The sequence below is a fragment of the Nelumbo lutea genome, chromosome 1 (assembly GCF_056320005.1).
Source record: "Nelumbo lutea isolate HS-2025 chromosome 1, American lotus-T2T, whole genome shotgun sequence".
Lineage (NCBI taxonomy): Eukaryota > Viridiplantae > Streptophyta > Magnoliopsida > Proteales > Nelumbonaceae > Nelumbo > Nelumbo lutea.
Window position 1 is genome coordinate 207,666,614 of NC_142684.1, and position 16,371 is coordinate 207,682,984.

The 16,371-nt window shown below is 41.5% G+C and overlaps 1 protein-coding gene across 4 annotated transcripts in view; it reads right to left on the bottom strand.

Moving 5' to 3' along the window:
• LOC148880646 (pleckstrin homology (PH) domain-containing protein) overlaps positions 1–16,371 on the bottom strand; it is a 172,320-nt gene that overhangs the window by 96,588 nt on the left and 59,361 nt on the right. For 3 of the 4 annotated variants that reach the window (XR_016104620.1, XM_088962620.1, XM_088962622.1), the window contains one exon: positions 2,933–3,058. The exons of the other annotated variant lie outside the window; for it this stretch is intronic. Coding sequence is in view for 2 of the 3 variants with exons in the window: in XM_088962620.1 (XP_088818746.1) it covers positions 2,933–3,058 (126 nt within the window). In the remaining variant the exon portion in view is untranslated. The remainder of the gene's footprint in view (positions 1–2,932; positions 3,059–16,371) is intronic. 4 annotated transcript variants of the gene reach the window in all.

Here is a 16,371-nt window from a genome sequence, read left to right on the forward strand (position 1 = left end):
TCGATTGTAAGTGGGTTTATACTATTAAGTACTTACCTGATGGTAGTGAAAAGCGGCTGAAAGCTAGACTGGTTGCCAAAGGGTACTCCAAAACCTATGGTATTGATTACACAAAGACCTTCTCCCCGGTTGCTAAGATTGGTTCAGTTCGTGTTGCGATCTCTCTTGCTGTTATGTATGATTGACCCCTCTATCAGCTTGATATCAAGAATGCTTTCTTGCATGGTGATCTGCTCGAGGAGCTTTATATGGAACAACCACCAGGGTTTGTAGCTCAAGGAGAGGATGGTAAGGTGTGCAAACTAAAGAAGGCCATTTATGGGCTTAAACAATCTCCTCGAGCATGGTTTGGTAGGTTAAGTGAGGTGGTAAAGAAGTTTGGTATGAAACAGTACCAAGTTGACCATTCAGTCTTCAGTCATGACACTCAGGCAAGGAAAATCCTATTGGTGGTGTATGTAGATGATATTGTTATTACCGGAAATGATAAAATGGGCATTAATAGGTTGAAGACTTTTCTGCAGGAACATTTTCAAATAAAGGACCTTGGTAAATTGAAATATTTCTTGGGGATAGAAGTAGTAAGGTCTAAGCATGGTATTAACTTGTGTCAGAGGAAATATGTCCTTGATTTTCTGGAAGAAATAGGTTTGTTAGGTGCTAAACCAGCTGAAACACCTATGGAAACAAACACTAAGTTGAGTAGTGATATGGAAGAAGTGTTTGAAGACCCTGGCAGATACCGGCGGCTTGTAGGTAAACTGAACTACCTAACCATTACTCGGCTAGACATTTCATTTGCAGTTAGTGTGGTAAGTCGGTTCATGCAAAAACCTCTGGTTCCACATTGGGATGCGGTTCTAAGGATTGTGAGGTATTTAAAGGGGGCTCCTGGTCGTGGTTTGATATATAGAAGTGGCGGAAAACTTGAAATAAAAGGGTATACTAATGCTGCTTGGGCCGGTTCTGTGTCTAATAAAAGATCTACCATAGGCTATTGCACTTTTTTTAGGGGTAATTTGGTGACATGGAAAAGTAAGAAGCAGATAGTTGTGGCAAGAAGCAATGCAGAGTTAGAATATAGAGCTATGGCACATACTACTTGTGAATTAGTGTGGCTAAGGAACCTTCTACAGGAGATGGGATACACTGTTGACACTCCAATGAAGCTTTACTGTGACAATCAAGCTGCATTTCATATTTCTTCTAATCTAGTGTTTCATGAGAGAACCAAGCACATAGAGGTTGATTGTCACTTTGTGAGAGAGAAGGTGCTAAGTGGAGTGATAGACACTACATATGTTAGCACAGGGAACCAGTGGGCAAACTTGTTTACTAAAGGGTTGAGTCGGGGAAGAGTGGACTACATATGTAACAAGCTAGGATTATATGATATATATTCACCAGCTTGAGGGGGAGTGTTAGTGTTGAGTATGTAGGGGTATTTCTATCTTTATGCTTATGTTCAAGTTGCTGATGTGTAAGATTATGTTAGATCTAGTGCCCGTCACTTAAGTAGGGGCACGTGCGTCATTTCCATAGTATTAATAATATAAAACAAATCTGGCCAAATGGGAGAGGTGATTTTTCTCTCATTCAAACCAGAACTCTCTCCCTTTCTTCTCTTCTCTTCTCCTCTCTCTCTCTCTCTCTCTCTCTCTCTCTCTCTCTCTTCCTTCTTATTGACTGATATCAGCCTAATAGGATTCAAGGGCAGGCTGAATCCTAATAATCTGTTTCAACTCTTTTTTTGGTAACAGAAAAAAAAAATGTAATTAAACCGTTACTTGCTATCTCTCCCCATTTGATCAAATTACAAAACTTGATTACTATCTACTCCTTTTCTTGCAAGAGAATCACCCAAACTACTGCAAGAGTTTGTCTTGCAGGTCAATCACCCAAATCTATTACAATTCTTTCTGGCGGTTCAAACAGCAGCACCTCCACTTCTCTCAAGGTTACCAGCAGCCAGCCAAAGATCCCATCTACACTATAAGAGTTGTTCCTCCTACCATCCTCCAACTCCAAGAGCATTTTTTTAGACAAGTTCTTTCTCCCTAGAAAAGCAACCCCAATTTCTTGCTTACCTTAACCTCCTTTTCAACCACTCTATTCAAATCTACTTTCTTATCAATTGTGTAACTTTTTTTTTATAAGTATCAATTGTGGTAACTTCATCAATTGCTATCATATCCCCTTCACTTTCTTTTCCTTCAACAATCTCCTAAATTGTCATGTTTTCACCATCCTCTTTTTTCCCTAACATCCATATCATCTGTAATTAGCCTAGTTCTATATTTTTTCTTCTTCTTAGTAAAAATTGTAGAGAACACTGATGTGGACCCCACTGATGTGGTCCCCATAGTGTTCGTATGGAAGCAGAATTTCTGTTAGATATGACAGTGTTAGTTGGTAGTTATTTTAGTTAGTAATTTCAGCTTTATTATTAGTTATTTCTTATTCTATTTGTCATGTAAGCAATAAGGGCAATTCAGCCCTTTTACAGTTATATAAATACTAAGAGTGGGTTGGCAGAGTATTCTTTCACATTATCGGATTTGAAGATTTTGATTTTGATCCCAAATTGGGTTAAAATCATCTGATGAAAGATCTGGGTCAAAGCAGGAACCTCATCTCGAGAATGCATAAGGTAAACCCAAGAAAAACAGGTATAGCCATCAACAAACAACAAGAAATATCTGTACCCCCCCATAGCAATGATGTGGTAAGGACCCCAAACATCGGTATGCACAATATCAAAAGGATTATTACTTCTTTTATTACTCAATGAATAAGATGTTCTACAATGATTTGCAAGCTCACAACTCTCACATCTTAAACTAGACATCTGAATAGACTCAAATAAATCAAGAAACAAACTCTTCAAAGATCGAAAAGATAAATGACCCAACCGAATATGCCAAAGCATAACCTGACTAACAGACTGAGAAACAAAAGACTTCCTGTCTTCACTATCTTCCCAATGTAAACTCTCTCCAAGCAAATAGATCCCATTCGTCTCACGGCCAATCGCAATCACCTTCCTTGTCTCCAAGTCCTGAAAAACACATCAGTCGGGGAAAAAGGTTACTGAACAATTCTGATGTTTTGTAATGCTACTGATTGAAAGCAAGCTAGTATTTAGCTTAAACATGCAGAACCAAAGATAAGGAGATGGCATTAGACAACTTGATGTCTCCCTTGTCAGAAATTGGAACAAGGGAACCATCAGCAATGGACACTTTATCTCTGCCAGAAGATAAGCGATAAGTAGTGAATAGTGATGGCAAGCCAGTCATATGGTCAGATGCACCCAAGTCTATTACCCAACAATGTTCAGTGTTACCTGGAGCTGAAGCATGATAAGCTGAGGCCCGAGTACCTGAATGAGCAAAAGTTGATGTGGGAGCTGAAGCTTATGGCGGCTGAGATGATTGAGCTAAATTGCCAACTTCCTTTTCTAACTGAGTCAAGGCAGAGTGTGCCTTTTGTGCCCGATGAGGTACAATTAGTATTAACAGCCATATTAGCATTACCCCTTTTGTTCCTGAGTTTTGCTGGGACTAAATGAGGGTGCAGCTTCCAACAGGTGTCTTTAGTATGCTTGGGTTTCTTGCAATGTTCACATACTAGATCCCGCTTGTCTTCCTTCTTTATATCCCTCTCCGTATCACCGCCAGACTTAGGTTTGACTGCTGCCAAGGCTGGTGGGAAGGGTTGATGCTGCATCATAACCTTTCTCCTAGTCTCTTCACTATGCACTAAGGAGTAGGCTTGTGATAGGGTCACACTGTCTCTTGTCAGTAGTTGCTGTCTCACAATATCATACTCAGGATTCAGACCATAGGAACTCAAAAACCCTATTAGTCTCAACCTGCTTTCTATGAGTTTGTGCATCCTTCTGGCTTTCCCGCTCAAGTGTTTCCAGGTGGTCAATTTCATGCCACAAAGATTTCAATGTAGAGAAGTAAACCGAGACTGGTTTCTCTCCTTGCTTAAGGTTGTTAACCTCACATTTCAATTCATCAGCCCTAGCAACATTAAGGGGTTGGGAGTAGGTCTCTTTCATGACATCCCATATTTTCTTAGCTATTTTCGCCCACAAATAATTCCAACTGATATGTGGCTGCATAGAGTTGCACAGCCATGTCATAACCAAATAGTTCTCTTGAACCCATTTGGTACAAGTTTGGTCCTCCTTAGTTGGTTCTTTCACATCTCCCAACAAGTAGCTCAGTTTTCCCCTACCCCCAATGGCCAACATGGCCGATTGAGTCCATTCTAGGTAGTTTGATCCATCAAACTTAACTACTATAATCTGAAAGGCATTCTCAGATATGTTACCAGAATTTCTAGTCCCCAAAACACCTTCCCCTTGACTCTTGAACTCCATTCTTGATCAAGAATTAATAAAAAACCCTTTTTTAATTACTGTAATAGGAGAAACAACACCCAAACAACTGATAACAACCGGCCTAGGTCTTCCAAAGAACACAGAAAACAGAATTCTGAATGAAACCAGTTCAAATTCTGATCTGAAACAAATAATAGTTCTGAATTTTAGGGTTTTCCCTCAAAACCCTAAAGAAACACAAAGATTTTCCAGCCGCACCTCTCAGACTAAACCAAGATGATCTTTTCTAAAGTCAATCACAAGAAAAAAGCTTACTTTATGAAAAAATCTCTAGCCGCCACCTTCTGGTTGATGTAAAACCCTAATCTTAAGGATCCGAAGCTTCTTCTGATTCTTCCTTACTATTGGAACTTTCCCAGACTTCTACAATCCCTTTAGTAGCAGCCGCACACTACCAGTAACCTCCAAGAATCAGCCGATCCTCCTTCCATGTTGAAAAACTTCCAAACCTAGGAGGTTCTCATGCAGTCGGCCTAATCAGACTAGCATAAGAGATCCTATGTCGGCTCTAATACCAAGTAGTCGATCTAGACTACAATCAGTCTTGAATTTAAAAGAAAAAATGATGAAAAAATTGATGAGAAGAAGAAGAGAAGAGAGGAAGAGAAGGAGTACACGAAGAGAGTTTCAGAAAAAGAGAGGGAAGGTTATGATTTCTGCCGACCCACTCTTAGTATTTATATAACTGTAAAAGGGCTGAATTGCCCTTATTGCTTACATGGCAAATAGAATAAGAAATAACTAATAATAAAGCTGAAATAACTAACTGAAATAACTCCAACTAACACTGTCATATCTAACAGAAACATTGCTGCCATACGAACACTATGGGGACCACATCAGTGGGGTCCACAGCAGTGTTCACTACAAAAATATCATTTGTAGTTATCTCCAATTCCTCCACCTCTTTCATCTTGTCTCTGAAATCTTTTGATGAAGGAGAGAAAGCCAATAAACTCTCATATTGGTCATATTCAAACCTTGAGAACTCTTTGTTCCTCCTTAAATTTCTTCCTTTTATAATCCTCTTAAACCATTTGCTAGGCTAAACTCCACATAAACCACCTTTTAATCAGAACAAAACCTCTAAAATAAGCACCATAATTCTGTTATTTCCAGCCCCGAATAATGTTGCCTCACACTAACACTCTTATCCCTACCAAATAGGTACTTTGACCAATGAATTCTGTAACTCAACTTGATTATTTTCTGAAATAACTCGAAATTATTTTTACAACCCAAATCACCAATTGTAATTGCACGAATGACTTCCCCACTAGGTCGTCCTATGCAAACAAACAAATAAAGATATAAAATGATTTTGTGGTTGAGTACGTTGACAAATCATTAATTGACTGATCAACCTAATCAGTGGTTAGTCGTCAAAGGCAAATGCAACACGAGTATAGTTGTAGATCCCACATGAAGATGGTTAGTCGTCAAAGGCAAATGCAACACGAGAGTAGTTCGACCCTCTCTCCAGCCCCTAAAGATATCTTTTATCCTTTAGTTGTAATCTGAGTACAATTACATGAATACCCTTAAAAGGGCGGACAACACTAAAACAATAATAAAAAAAGCAAAAAACAGGCCCATAACTAAGGCCACTACTCAAAAAACAAAAAACATAAATATAACTAAATAAAAAAGAAATAAGGCCCATTCATGATTCATCCCATCATCTCCACACTCCCCCTCAATATGAGCAGAGTCAATCATGCCCAACTTGCTTACATAGTGCTTAACTTTTCTTAGAGACACCCTTGGTCAAAACATCTGCTAATTGTTGCTCCAAGGCAATGGAAAGAAAACAGAGTTCTCTAGAAGCCATCCTTTCTCTTATAAAATCCCTGTCAACTTTAATATGCTTTGTCCTACCATGATGAACTGGATTATGAATTGTGCTAATTGCAGCCTGGTTATCATAGTACAACATAAAGGGCTTATCATGTGCAATGCCCATCTCCTCTAGAAGTGACCTAAGCCATAAAAACCCTAAAACTCCATGTACCATTGCCTTATGTTCTGCCTCAGTTGAAGATCTGGCTACTACTAACTGCTTCTTACTTCTCCAAGACACAATGTTCCCTGCAACCAAAGCACAATAACCCAATGTAGATCCTCTATCATCAATACTACCAGCCTAATCAGGAACAACTTGGAATCTTTAACCTGTCCCAATCCAAATAAGCCACGGTAGCCTCTAGCCTCAACCCCTCACCCTCAAGAACAACTTGGATCCTAAACCTCAAAAGGCCTTTAAGAGAAATAGAAATTGCTGATATAGCTAGTTTGCTAAACTCTGTAAATGAGGTTTACATCTCTTTTGCTACCCCTGACCAAAGAATCTGGAAACCTAATCCTGCTGGCAAGTTCTCCTCTAACTCCTTTTTCAAGGATCTAGTGTCAGAAGATCAAAGGTCTCCTTTTCCGGCTAAGAAAGTCTAGATATCACACATCCCCCATAGAATCTCTTTCTTTGTGTGGGAAGCTTGTTTAAAAAGAATAAGCACCTACTAGTTGCTTCAGAAAAAGTTTAAAGGCAGATTATGCATCTCCCCTCATGTCTGTCCTCTTTGTCTTGGCAACGGGGAGACAACTGATCACATCCTTCTCCACTGCCCAGGCACTAGAAAGATTTGGTACTTCTTCCTAAACCTAGTTGGTTACAGCTGGATGTTCCCTGAGAGGGCGGTGGACATCTTGTGGCAATGTCAAGGCAAAAGGCTAGGAAAAAGAGGAAGATTCCACTGGAATACAGTGACCCATGCAGTCTTGTGAGGCATTTGGGAAGAAAGGAACAATAGAATCTTTGAAAATAAAGCTAGAAATGTTGAAGACCTAACTTCCTACATCACACATCTCTGCAACCTTTGGTAATCAACTCTAAAGTGTTCAAAGGTCTCTCCCTAAATGATCTCTAGAGAAACCTTCCAGAAATCCTACACTCCTCTCCAAGATCTGAGTGGACTATGAGACAGGATCTTAGAGAAGGAGAAATGACTCTAAACTTTGATGGTAGCGCCCGATCCACAGGTCAAGCAGGAATTGGGGGTGTAATCCGAGGAGAAAGGGGGAATGTTTGTTGGGCTTACAATGGTCCGATTGGAAGGGTTGATGCCACAAAGGCAGAGATTTTGGCTGCACTCACAGGAAATCGCCTTGCCAAATGGCTAGGTTTATCCTCCTTAACCATTAAAGGGGATTCTGCAAACACTAGCTTGGTTACAGGATAAGGGAGGGCCCTGGAGACTCACCCATTTCTTAGTTGAAGCCAGGGATATCTTAGGCTCTATGAATGTGAAGTCGGTTTGGATTCCTAGGGAGCAAAATTTTGTTGCTGATATCCTAGCAAAAGTTGGTTTGGATTTCTTGTTTAGTGACAGTTGTTTGCCTTTGTAATCCTGCCAAGCCATTATTGGCTTCAGTACATTCCCTCATGTACTTCTGTTTGTTTCTTCTTCAATAAAAAGTTACCTTTGCTTCAAAAAATATATATATATACTACCAGCCTAGTTGGCTATAAGCCTCTAGCTTCATGTGTCCATGCCTAGAGAAGAGGATACCCTTTCCTGGAGTTCCCTTCAAGTAACACAACCCGTTATGCAGCAGCCATATGTGTGTCTCTAGGGGCATGCATAAATTGACTAATTACACTGACAACATAAGAAAAATCTGGCTATGTGATGCGGAGGTATAGTAACTTCCCCAAAAGTCTCTAGAACACTCCCATGTCTGCCAAGAGCTCACCATCATCAACTGAGAGCTTATGGCTGGTAATCAATGGGTGTAGAAGCAGATTTGGCACCAAGTTTCCCAGTCTCCATAAGAAGATCTAATACATACTTCCATTAGGAGATGAAGATGCCATCTTTACACCTAGAACTTTGATTCCCAAGAAAAATCTAAACTCCCGATCTGCCCTAAATTTCCTTACCTTACATACCTTGCCCTACATTTCCTTACCATACATACCTAGGGGAAGTGACATCTAAACCTCTTTAGTCAAATCTCCATTTAAGAAAGCATTTTTAACATCAAACTAATATAATGGCCAGGTATAACTCACTACCAAGGACAATAGAATTCTCACTAAGGTCATTTTTGCAACTAGTGAGAAGGTCTATATAATCAAATCCATACACCTAAGTATACCCCTGGCTACTAGCCAAGCCTTATACCTCTCAATGGTTCCATCAACATGATACTTGATTGTACTAGAAGTTCAGGACTGTTATCAGTCTTGAACCCTAATGAATCTCAGGATCGAAGATAAGCAAAAAGAAAGAGGAGAGAAGAGAAAGAGGGAGAAGAAGTAGTAGAACACAAGGGTTGAAAGGAGGAGCAGAAGCATCATATTCTGCCGCCGCCACTTTAATTAATATTTATAGGTTATGCTCATTACATGGAAAGGACAGATCTGCCCTTAGTCTTTCCATAACAAATAGAGTAAAACAAAAGATTGAAATAAATAACAACTGAAACAACTAAATGACCAATAGCTAACCCTAGGCAGACTAGAATATCTTCTACCCTACGAACACAGTGGGACCGTAGCTGTGGGGCCCACTTCAGTGTTCTCTACACTCCCCCTCAAGTTGGGAATAAATGTTTATCATTCCCAACTTCGATAGATCTGCCTCTAGCTTCTTTCGTGATACAGCTTTAGTGAGGATATCAGCCAGTTGCATATTGGAGGTGATGTATGGGAGACATACTTCTTGTGATGAGACCCTCTCTCGTACAAAGTGTCGATCAACTTCAATATGTTTAGTCCTGTCATGCTGCACTGGGTTGTGTGCTATATTAATAGCCACTTGATTATCACAATACAGCATCAAGGGCTTCTCATACTCAACGCCCAACTCCTCAAGTAGTGATCTCAGCCAAAGAATTTCAGCCACTCCATTAGCCATTGACCTATACTCAGCTTCAGCACTGGATCGAGAGACAACACTTTGTTTCTTACTCCGCCAAGAAACCAGGTTACCTCCCACAAGAGCACAATATCCAGAGGTAGACCTTCTGTCATCAACACTCCCAGCCCAATCGGCATCTGTATAGACTTCCACCTTCATGTGGTCATTGTTCTTGAACAGTATGCCTCTACCCAGGCATCTCTTCAAATATGCTAGTATTCTTTCTGCTGCTAGAAGGTGTGTGGTTCTAGGAGAATGCATGTACTGACTGATAACACTAACGGCATAACTGATGTCTGGTCGGGTAAGGCACAGATATAGGAGTTTTCCCACTAACCGCTGGAACATAACTTTGTCTTCAAGCAGCTCCCCACTCTCTGCATTAATCCTGTGGTTCTGTTCAATAGGTGTATCTGCAGGTTTGACACCTAGCTTTCCAGTTTCAGCCAAGAGATCTAACACATATTTCCTTTGAGAGACAAAGATCCCCTGCTTAGATCTAACAACCTCAATACCCAAAAAATACCGTAGTGTACCCAGATCTTTCACCTCAAACTCTTGATGAAGAAGCTGTTTGAGGGACTCAATCTCATGGTTGTCGTTTCCTGTGACCACAATATCATCAACATAAACTGCAAGTAATGTCAGTGACGACTCCACCCTCTTGATGAATAATGTATGATCTGACTGGGCCTGTACATAACCGAACTTCCCAAGGGCTAGTCTGAATCTGTCGAACCAAGCTCTAGGTGACTGCTTCAAACCATACAAAGCCTTATTGAGCCGACAAACTTTCTTACCTGCCTCTGTATCATAGAACCCAGGAGGCAACTGCATGTAGACCTCTTCCTACAAGTCCCCGTTCAGGAAAGCATTCTTAACATCCATTTGGTACAAAGGCCAAGTGTAGCTTGCTGCAAGAGATAATAGAACCCGAATGGTGGTCATCTTGGCTACCGGGGCAAATGTCTCCAAGTAATCTATACCATAAGTTTGAGTGAACCCCTTTGCAACTAGCCGAGCTTTGCACCTCTCAATGGAACCATCCGCATTATGCTTCACAGTAAATACCCACCTGCATCCAACTGGTTTCTTTCCTTTGGACAAGTCAACTAGCTCCCAGGTATTATTTTTCAACAGGGCATCCATTTCAACTTGCATTGCACCTCTCCACTCCGGGACTGATAGGGCTTCTTGCACTGTTCTCGGAATAGGGACATCAGCAACAGAGGTGAGATAGGACCTGTAGGAGGGAGATAGGCGATCATAGGACAAAAACTGGGAGATGCAGTGGGCTGTAGATGTGGTGCAATGTCGTTTTCCTTTACGGAGGGCAATGGGAAGGTCAATGTCATCTGCAGAGGGTGAGGTAGCAACAATGGAAGGAGTCTCTGTGGGCCCTGGGACTGTAATATCTGGACTTGGAGCCGTAGAAGAGATTGTAGCTGGCTGGGACTGCTGATGACCAGGATCAATCTGCCTGCATCGCCTATGATAAACTCTCAACTCCCGATCCCTTTGGCCACCCTCGCTACTACAGCCCTCATCATCAACAGGAATAGGTAAGGGAACAGCCCCAAAGGTATTAACCCTGTCCTCACTGCACTCCTCCCCCTGAAGAAAAAGACCCAAATCTCCACGCTCACTACTCTCCCCCTAAGGAGAGACCCGAGAATAGTAGGGTGTTTCCTCAAAGAAAGTGACATCCATGGATACAAACTTCTTCCCTGAGACAGGATCATAACAACAATAACCCTTTTGAGTTTGTGCATAACCAAGAAAAATGCATTTGGAGGCCTTGGGTTGAAACATGGAGTGATTGGGACCAAGAAGCTGAACAAAACAGGTACAACCAAATGTCTTGAGGGGAATAGTGAACAACTCCTCATTAGGGTATAGAAGGGAAAAAGGAAGTTTCATATCAAGAACCCGAGAAGGAATCCGATTAATAATATATACCGCCGTAAGGATAGCATCACCCCAAAAGCGAATAGGGACATTGGAGGTAAACATAATACTTCTAGCCACCTCCAAGATGTGCCTATTCTTCCTCTCTGCAACCCCATTCTGCTGAGGTGTATGAGGACACGTGCTCTGGTGGATAACCCCATGATTAAGGAGGTACGATGCCAATGGCTTAGCAAAGTATTCCTTTGCATTATCAGATCTAAGTACTTTTATCCTGGCATCAAATTGTGTTAGGATCATTTGGTGGAAGTTTTGGGTCAGGACAGGCACCTCATCTCGTGATCGCATAAGATAAACCCATGAAAAACGGGTGTGGTCATCAACAAATAGTAAAAAATACTTGTACCCCCCCATAGAAGGAATGTGATATGGCCCCCAAACATCAGTATGCACAATATCAAAAGAACTATTACTCCTTTTATTACTCAATGAATAAGAGTTTCTAAAATGTTTAGCCAACTCACAACTTTCACACTTCAACTGAGATAACTCAACAGACTCAAACAAAGTAGGAAACAGACTCTTCAAGGACCGAAAAGATAAATGACCCAATCGGTTATGCCACAACACAACCGGACTCACAACTTGAGAAGCCAGTAACTTCTTATCCACTGACTCTTCCCGACGAGAACTCTCCCCGAGTAGATAGATCCCATTCGTCTCACAGCCAGTCCCAATCACCTTCTTCGTCTCCATGTCCTGAAAAACACATCGGTCAGGAAAGAAGGTTACGAGCAGTTCAAATGTTTGGTAATGCTACTGACGGAAAGGAAGTTAGTATCCAATTTAGGAACATGCAAGACAGAGGACAAGGATATAGTATCTGACAGTTTGATGTCACCCTTGCCAGAAATAGGAACAAGAGAGCCATCAGCTATAGATACTTTATCCCTACCAGAAGATAAGTGATAAGTAGTAAACAGAGAGGGCAAGTTGGTCATATGGTTAGATGCACCTGAATCTATTACCCAATACGGTTCAGTAGTACCTGGAGCGGAGGCATGGTAGGCTGAGGCTCGAGTACCTGAGTGTGCAAAGGCCGATGTAGCTGGAGCTGATGATGACTGAGGTAACTGAGCTGAACTGCCAACTTCCTTTTCCAATTGTATTAGAGCTGCCCGAACTGCAACTAAGGTCTCTAATGGTGTGCCTCTCGTGCCAGATGAGGATGCTGAATCAGTAGTCGTAGCCACATGAGCATTACTCCTTTTATTTCTCAACTTTGCCGGGACCAAATGTGGATGCAGCTTCCAACATGTTTCTTTTGTGTGTTTAGGTTTCTTGCAATGCTCACAAACCACATCCCTTTTATCTTCCTTCTTTTTGTCCCTCTCTGAATCACCCTCTGTTTTGGGTTTGACAGCTACCAAGGCAGGTGTAAGCGGCTGAGGTTGCATCATGACTTTCCTCCTCGTCTCTTCACTGTGCACTAAGGAGTATGCCTGAGAGAGGGTCACACTATCTCTGGTCAAGATCTGTTGCCTCACAATATCATATTCTGAATTCAGTCCTGCCAGAAACTCAAACACTCTGTTTGTCTCAATGTGCTTTCTATGTATCTGAGCATCTTTGGGACTCTCCCACTCAAGAGTCTCTAAGTGATCAATCTCATGCCACAGGGACTGCAAGTTAGAGAAATAGACCGACACTGGTTTCTCTCCTTGTTTAAGGGCATTCACCTCACATTTCAACTCATATGCTCTGGCAACATTAAGGGGTTGGGAGTAAGTCTCTTTCATCACATTCCATATCTCCTTGGTTGTCTTTGCCCATAAGTAATTTCGGCTGATATGGGGCTGCATTGAATTACAGAGCCATGTCATAACCAAGTAGTTTTCTTGGACCCACTTGGTATACGTAGGGTCTCCCTTGGAAGGTTCTGCTACATCTCCCAAGAGATACCCTACTTTGCCCCTTCCCCCAATAGCCATCATGGCTGATTGGGCCCATTCCAAGTAGTTTGATCCATCAAACTTTACGGTTGTAATCTGAAAACTTGTCTCGGAACCACCACCATAACTGTTGTTCCCAAAACTGCCTTTTGCCTGATTCTTAAGCTCCATTTCAGTCAAGAACCAGAAGTATCAAAAATTAGGGTTACTACAGTCAAAACCAGCACTAGAAATCCCAACAACAGTCACAAAATCAGTAGAGAACCAAAAGTGTCTGAAATCAATAACCACACACAACAGCAACAGTCCGAACTGTTTTCACCCCTTCAAAAGTGTTTGAAACCCCAAAAAAAAGACTGAAACACAGTTTGAAGGGCAATCTGATATGCTGAAGCAAATTTGAGGTTTTAATCAGTCCTAAGAGCCTTACGGATAAGGTTTGTATTAGGGTTAATATGAAACCCTAAAACTGATCAATGTTGAGCAGAATTCTAGGGTTTGCCGTAGGGATAGGACAAAACCCTAGGGTTTGCCGTAGGGATAGGACAAAACCCTAGAGAAACCCTAGAGAATAGAGAGATAAAACCCTAGAGTAGTTCAGCCACCCTTACTGGATAGGTCCAACCTATCTTTTCTGATGTTACTTCTCTCAGAAAGTAAAAAACTTACAGTAGAATGCAGTTCGCTGCCTACCAAGGTTACCCGAACCCTAGCCTTCTCTGATTCTTCCTGATCACCAACTTGCTACAACTGTGATACTTCTTCAAACAGCTGCTAATCCTCTGGAGATCTCCAAGAACCAATCAACGAACTCTGCTTTCTTAGTCTTCCAGCCTTAGATGGTTCTCATGTGGTCGGCTGGACTAGGCTCACATGAGAGAACTTAGCTCTGATACCAACTAGAAGTTCAGGACTGTTATCAGTCTTGAACCCTAATGAATCTCAGGATCGAAGATAAGCAGAAAGAAAGAGGAGAGAAGAGAAAGAGGGAGAAGAAGTAGTAGAACACAAGGGTTGAAAGGAGGAGCAAAAGCATCATATTCTGCCGCCGCCACTTTAATTAATATTTATAGGTTATGCTCATTACATGGAAAGGACAGATCTGCCCTAAGTCTTTACATAACAAATAGAGTAAAACAAAAGACTGAAATAAATAACAACTGAAACAACTAAATGACCAATAGCTAACCCTAGGTAGACTAGAATATCTTCTACCCTACGAACACAGTGGGACCGTAGCTGTGGGGCCCACTTCAGTGTTCTCTACAATTGTTAACACCCTCTTACATGCCATTGGTTTCTTCCAGGCAAATCCACAATATCCCAGATATTATTGTTGCGAAATGCTTCTACTTTAGTTCTCATAGCCTTCCTCAATCCAAGTCTATAAAGGAAGGTTCCGGAGTAGGTGGAAATGACTTGTCCTCTCTTTAGGAGTTGGGAGTGTTTAGGGTCCAACCTGTTCATGTCGTAACTTTTGTCTTTGTACCACCTCTGAACAAGAGGATGAGTAGTGAAAACTAGAGGACTAGCAAGTGGAGGAGGAGTAGGAATGGAAGAACCGAGGGATCCGAGGGATCCGAAGGATGAGGACTTTACCAATGAGACAAAAGAAACCATAGGGGATTCAATCTGAAGATCGACAGGAAAAGGTAGAGGAAGTGGCTAAGCAAACAAGTCAATGGAATGCTCCCCCTTAAAGAATGACCACAAAAAGGAACTGACTCTACAAAGGTGGCACCAATGGAGACAAAATGAATGTCACTAGTGGAATCAAAACAACAATAACCCTTTTGTGTGGAGGCAAACCCTAGAAAAATACACTTTGGACCCTTGTGTTCAAACTTATGTCTTTGAGAGCTAGGAACATGAACATAACATGTGCAACTACAGATATGCAAAGGAATAGGAAACATTTCACCCTCAGGGAACAAGACAATAAAGGGAGATTTGAACTCCAAGATTCAAGACGGCATGCGATTAATATGATAGTTAGTTGTCATAACTGCATCACCCCTGTTTTGGAGCAGCTACAGTAGTCCGAACCAGTGAAGAAGGAAGAAGAAGATGAGGAAGAAGACAAGAGAAAGAGAGAACAGGAGGGTTTAGTCGAACTGATTAGTCTTCCATTCAGTCGACCCCCTTGTGTTTATTAGGTTCTAATTACACTTACAAAGACTAAACTGCCCTCACTTAAGTGTGGGGCAGAGTACTCTAATAAAACAGCCACATAAGCAAAGTACTTAACTGACATAAGATTACTAAATTACCCTTATTCGGCTCACTCTAACACTCCCCCTCAAGCTGGAGAATATATGTCATATAATCCCAACTTGTTACATAGATGATTCACTTTCCCTGAGTTTAGAGCTTTTGTAAACAAATCTGCCCATTGATCATTCGAGCCCACATGTTCTGTGTTTATCTCTCCAGCAAGGACCTTCTCCCTCACAAAGTGGCAATCAACCTCTATGTGCTTTGTTCTCTCATGAAATACAGGATTGGATGAGATATGGAGTGCAGCCTGGTTGTCACAATACAGTCTCATAGGTTTATCCATGTGAAACCCAATTTCTTGTAGAAGATTCCTCAACCACACTAACTCACAGGTAGTATGTGCCATGGCCCTATACTCAGCTTCAGCACTACTTCTGGCCACAACCGTCTGCTTTTTACTCTTCCACATCACAAGATTTCCTCCAAGAAATGTGCAATAGCCCGTAGTAGATCTTCTATCATTCACTGAGCCTGCCCAGTCTGCATCTGTATACCCCACTACTTCAAGTTTTCCTCCTGGTTTATACAATAGTCCACGGCCTGGAGCTCCTTTCAGATACCTCACAATTCTAAGAATTGCATCCCAGTGAGGTATACGAGGGTCCTACATGAATTGGCTCACCACACTGACTGCAAAGGATATGTCGGGTCTCGTGATAGTTAGATAGTTCAGCTTCCCCACTAGTCGTCTATACCTTCCAGGATCTTCAAATACTTCTCCTGTATCACTGCTCAACTTAACATTTGGTTCCATAGGGGTCTCAGCCGGTTTTGCACCTAACAGTCCTGTTTCTTCCAATAGATCAAGAACATATTTTCTTTGGCACAGATTTACACCTTGTTTTGACCTGGCAACCTCTATTCCCAAGAAATATTTCAATGTTCCAAGATCTTTTGTTTG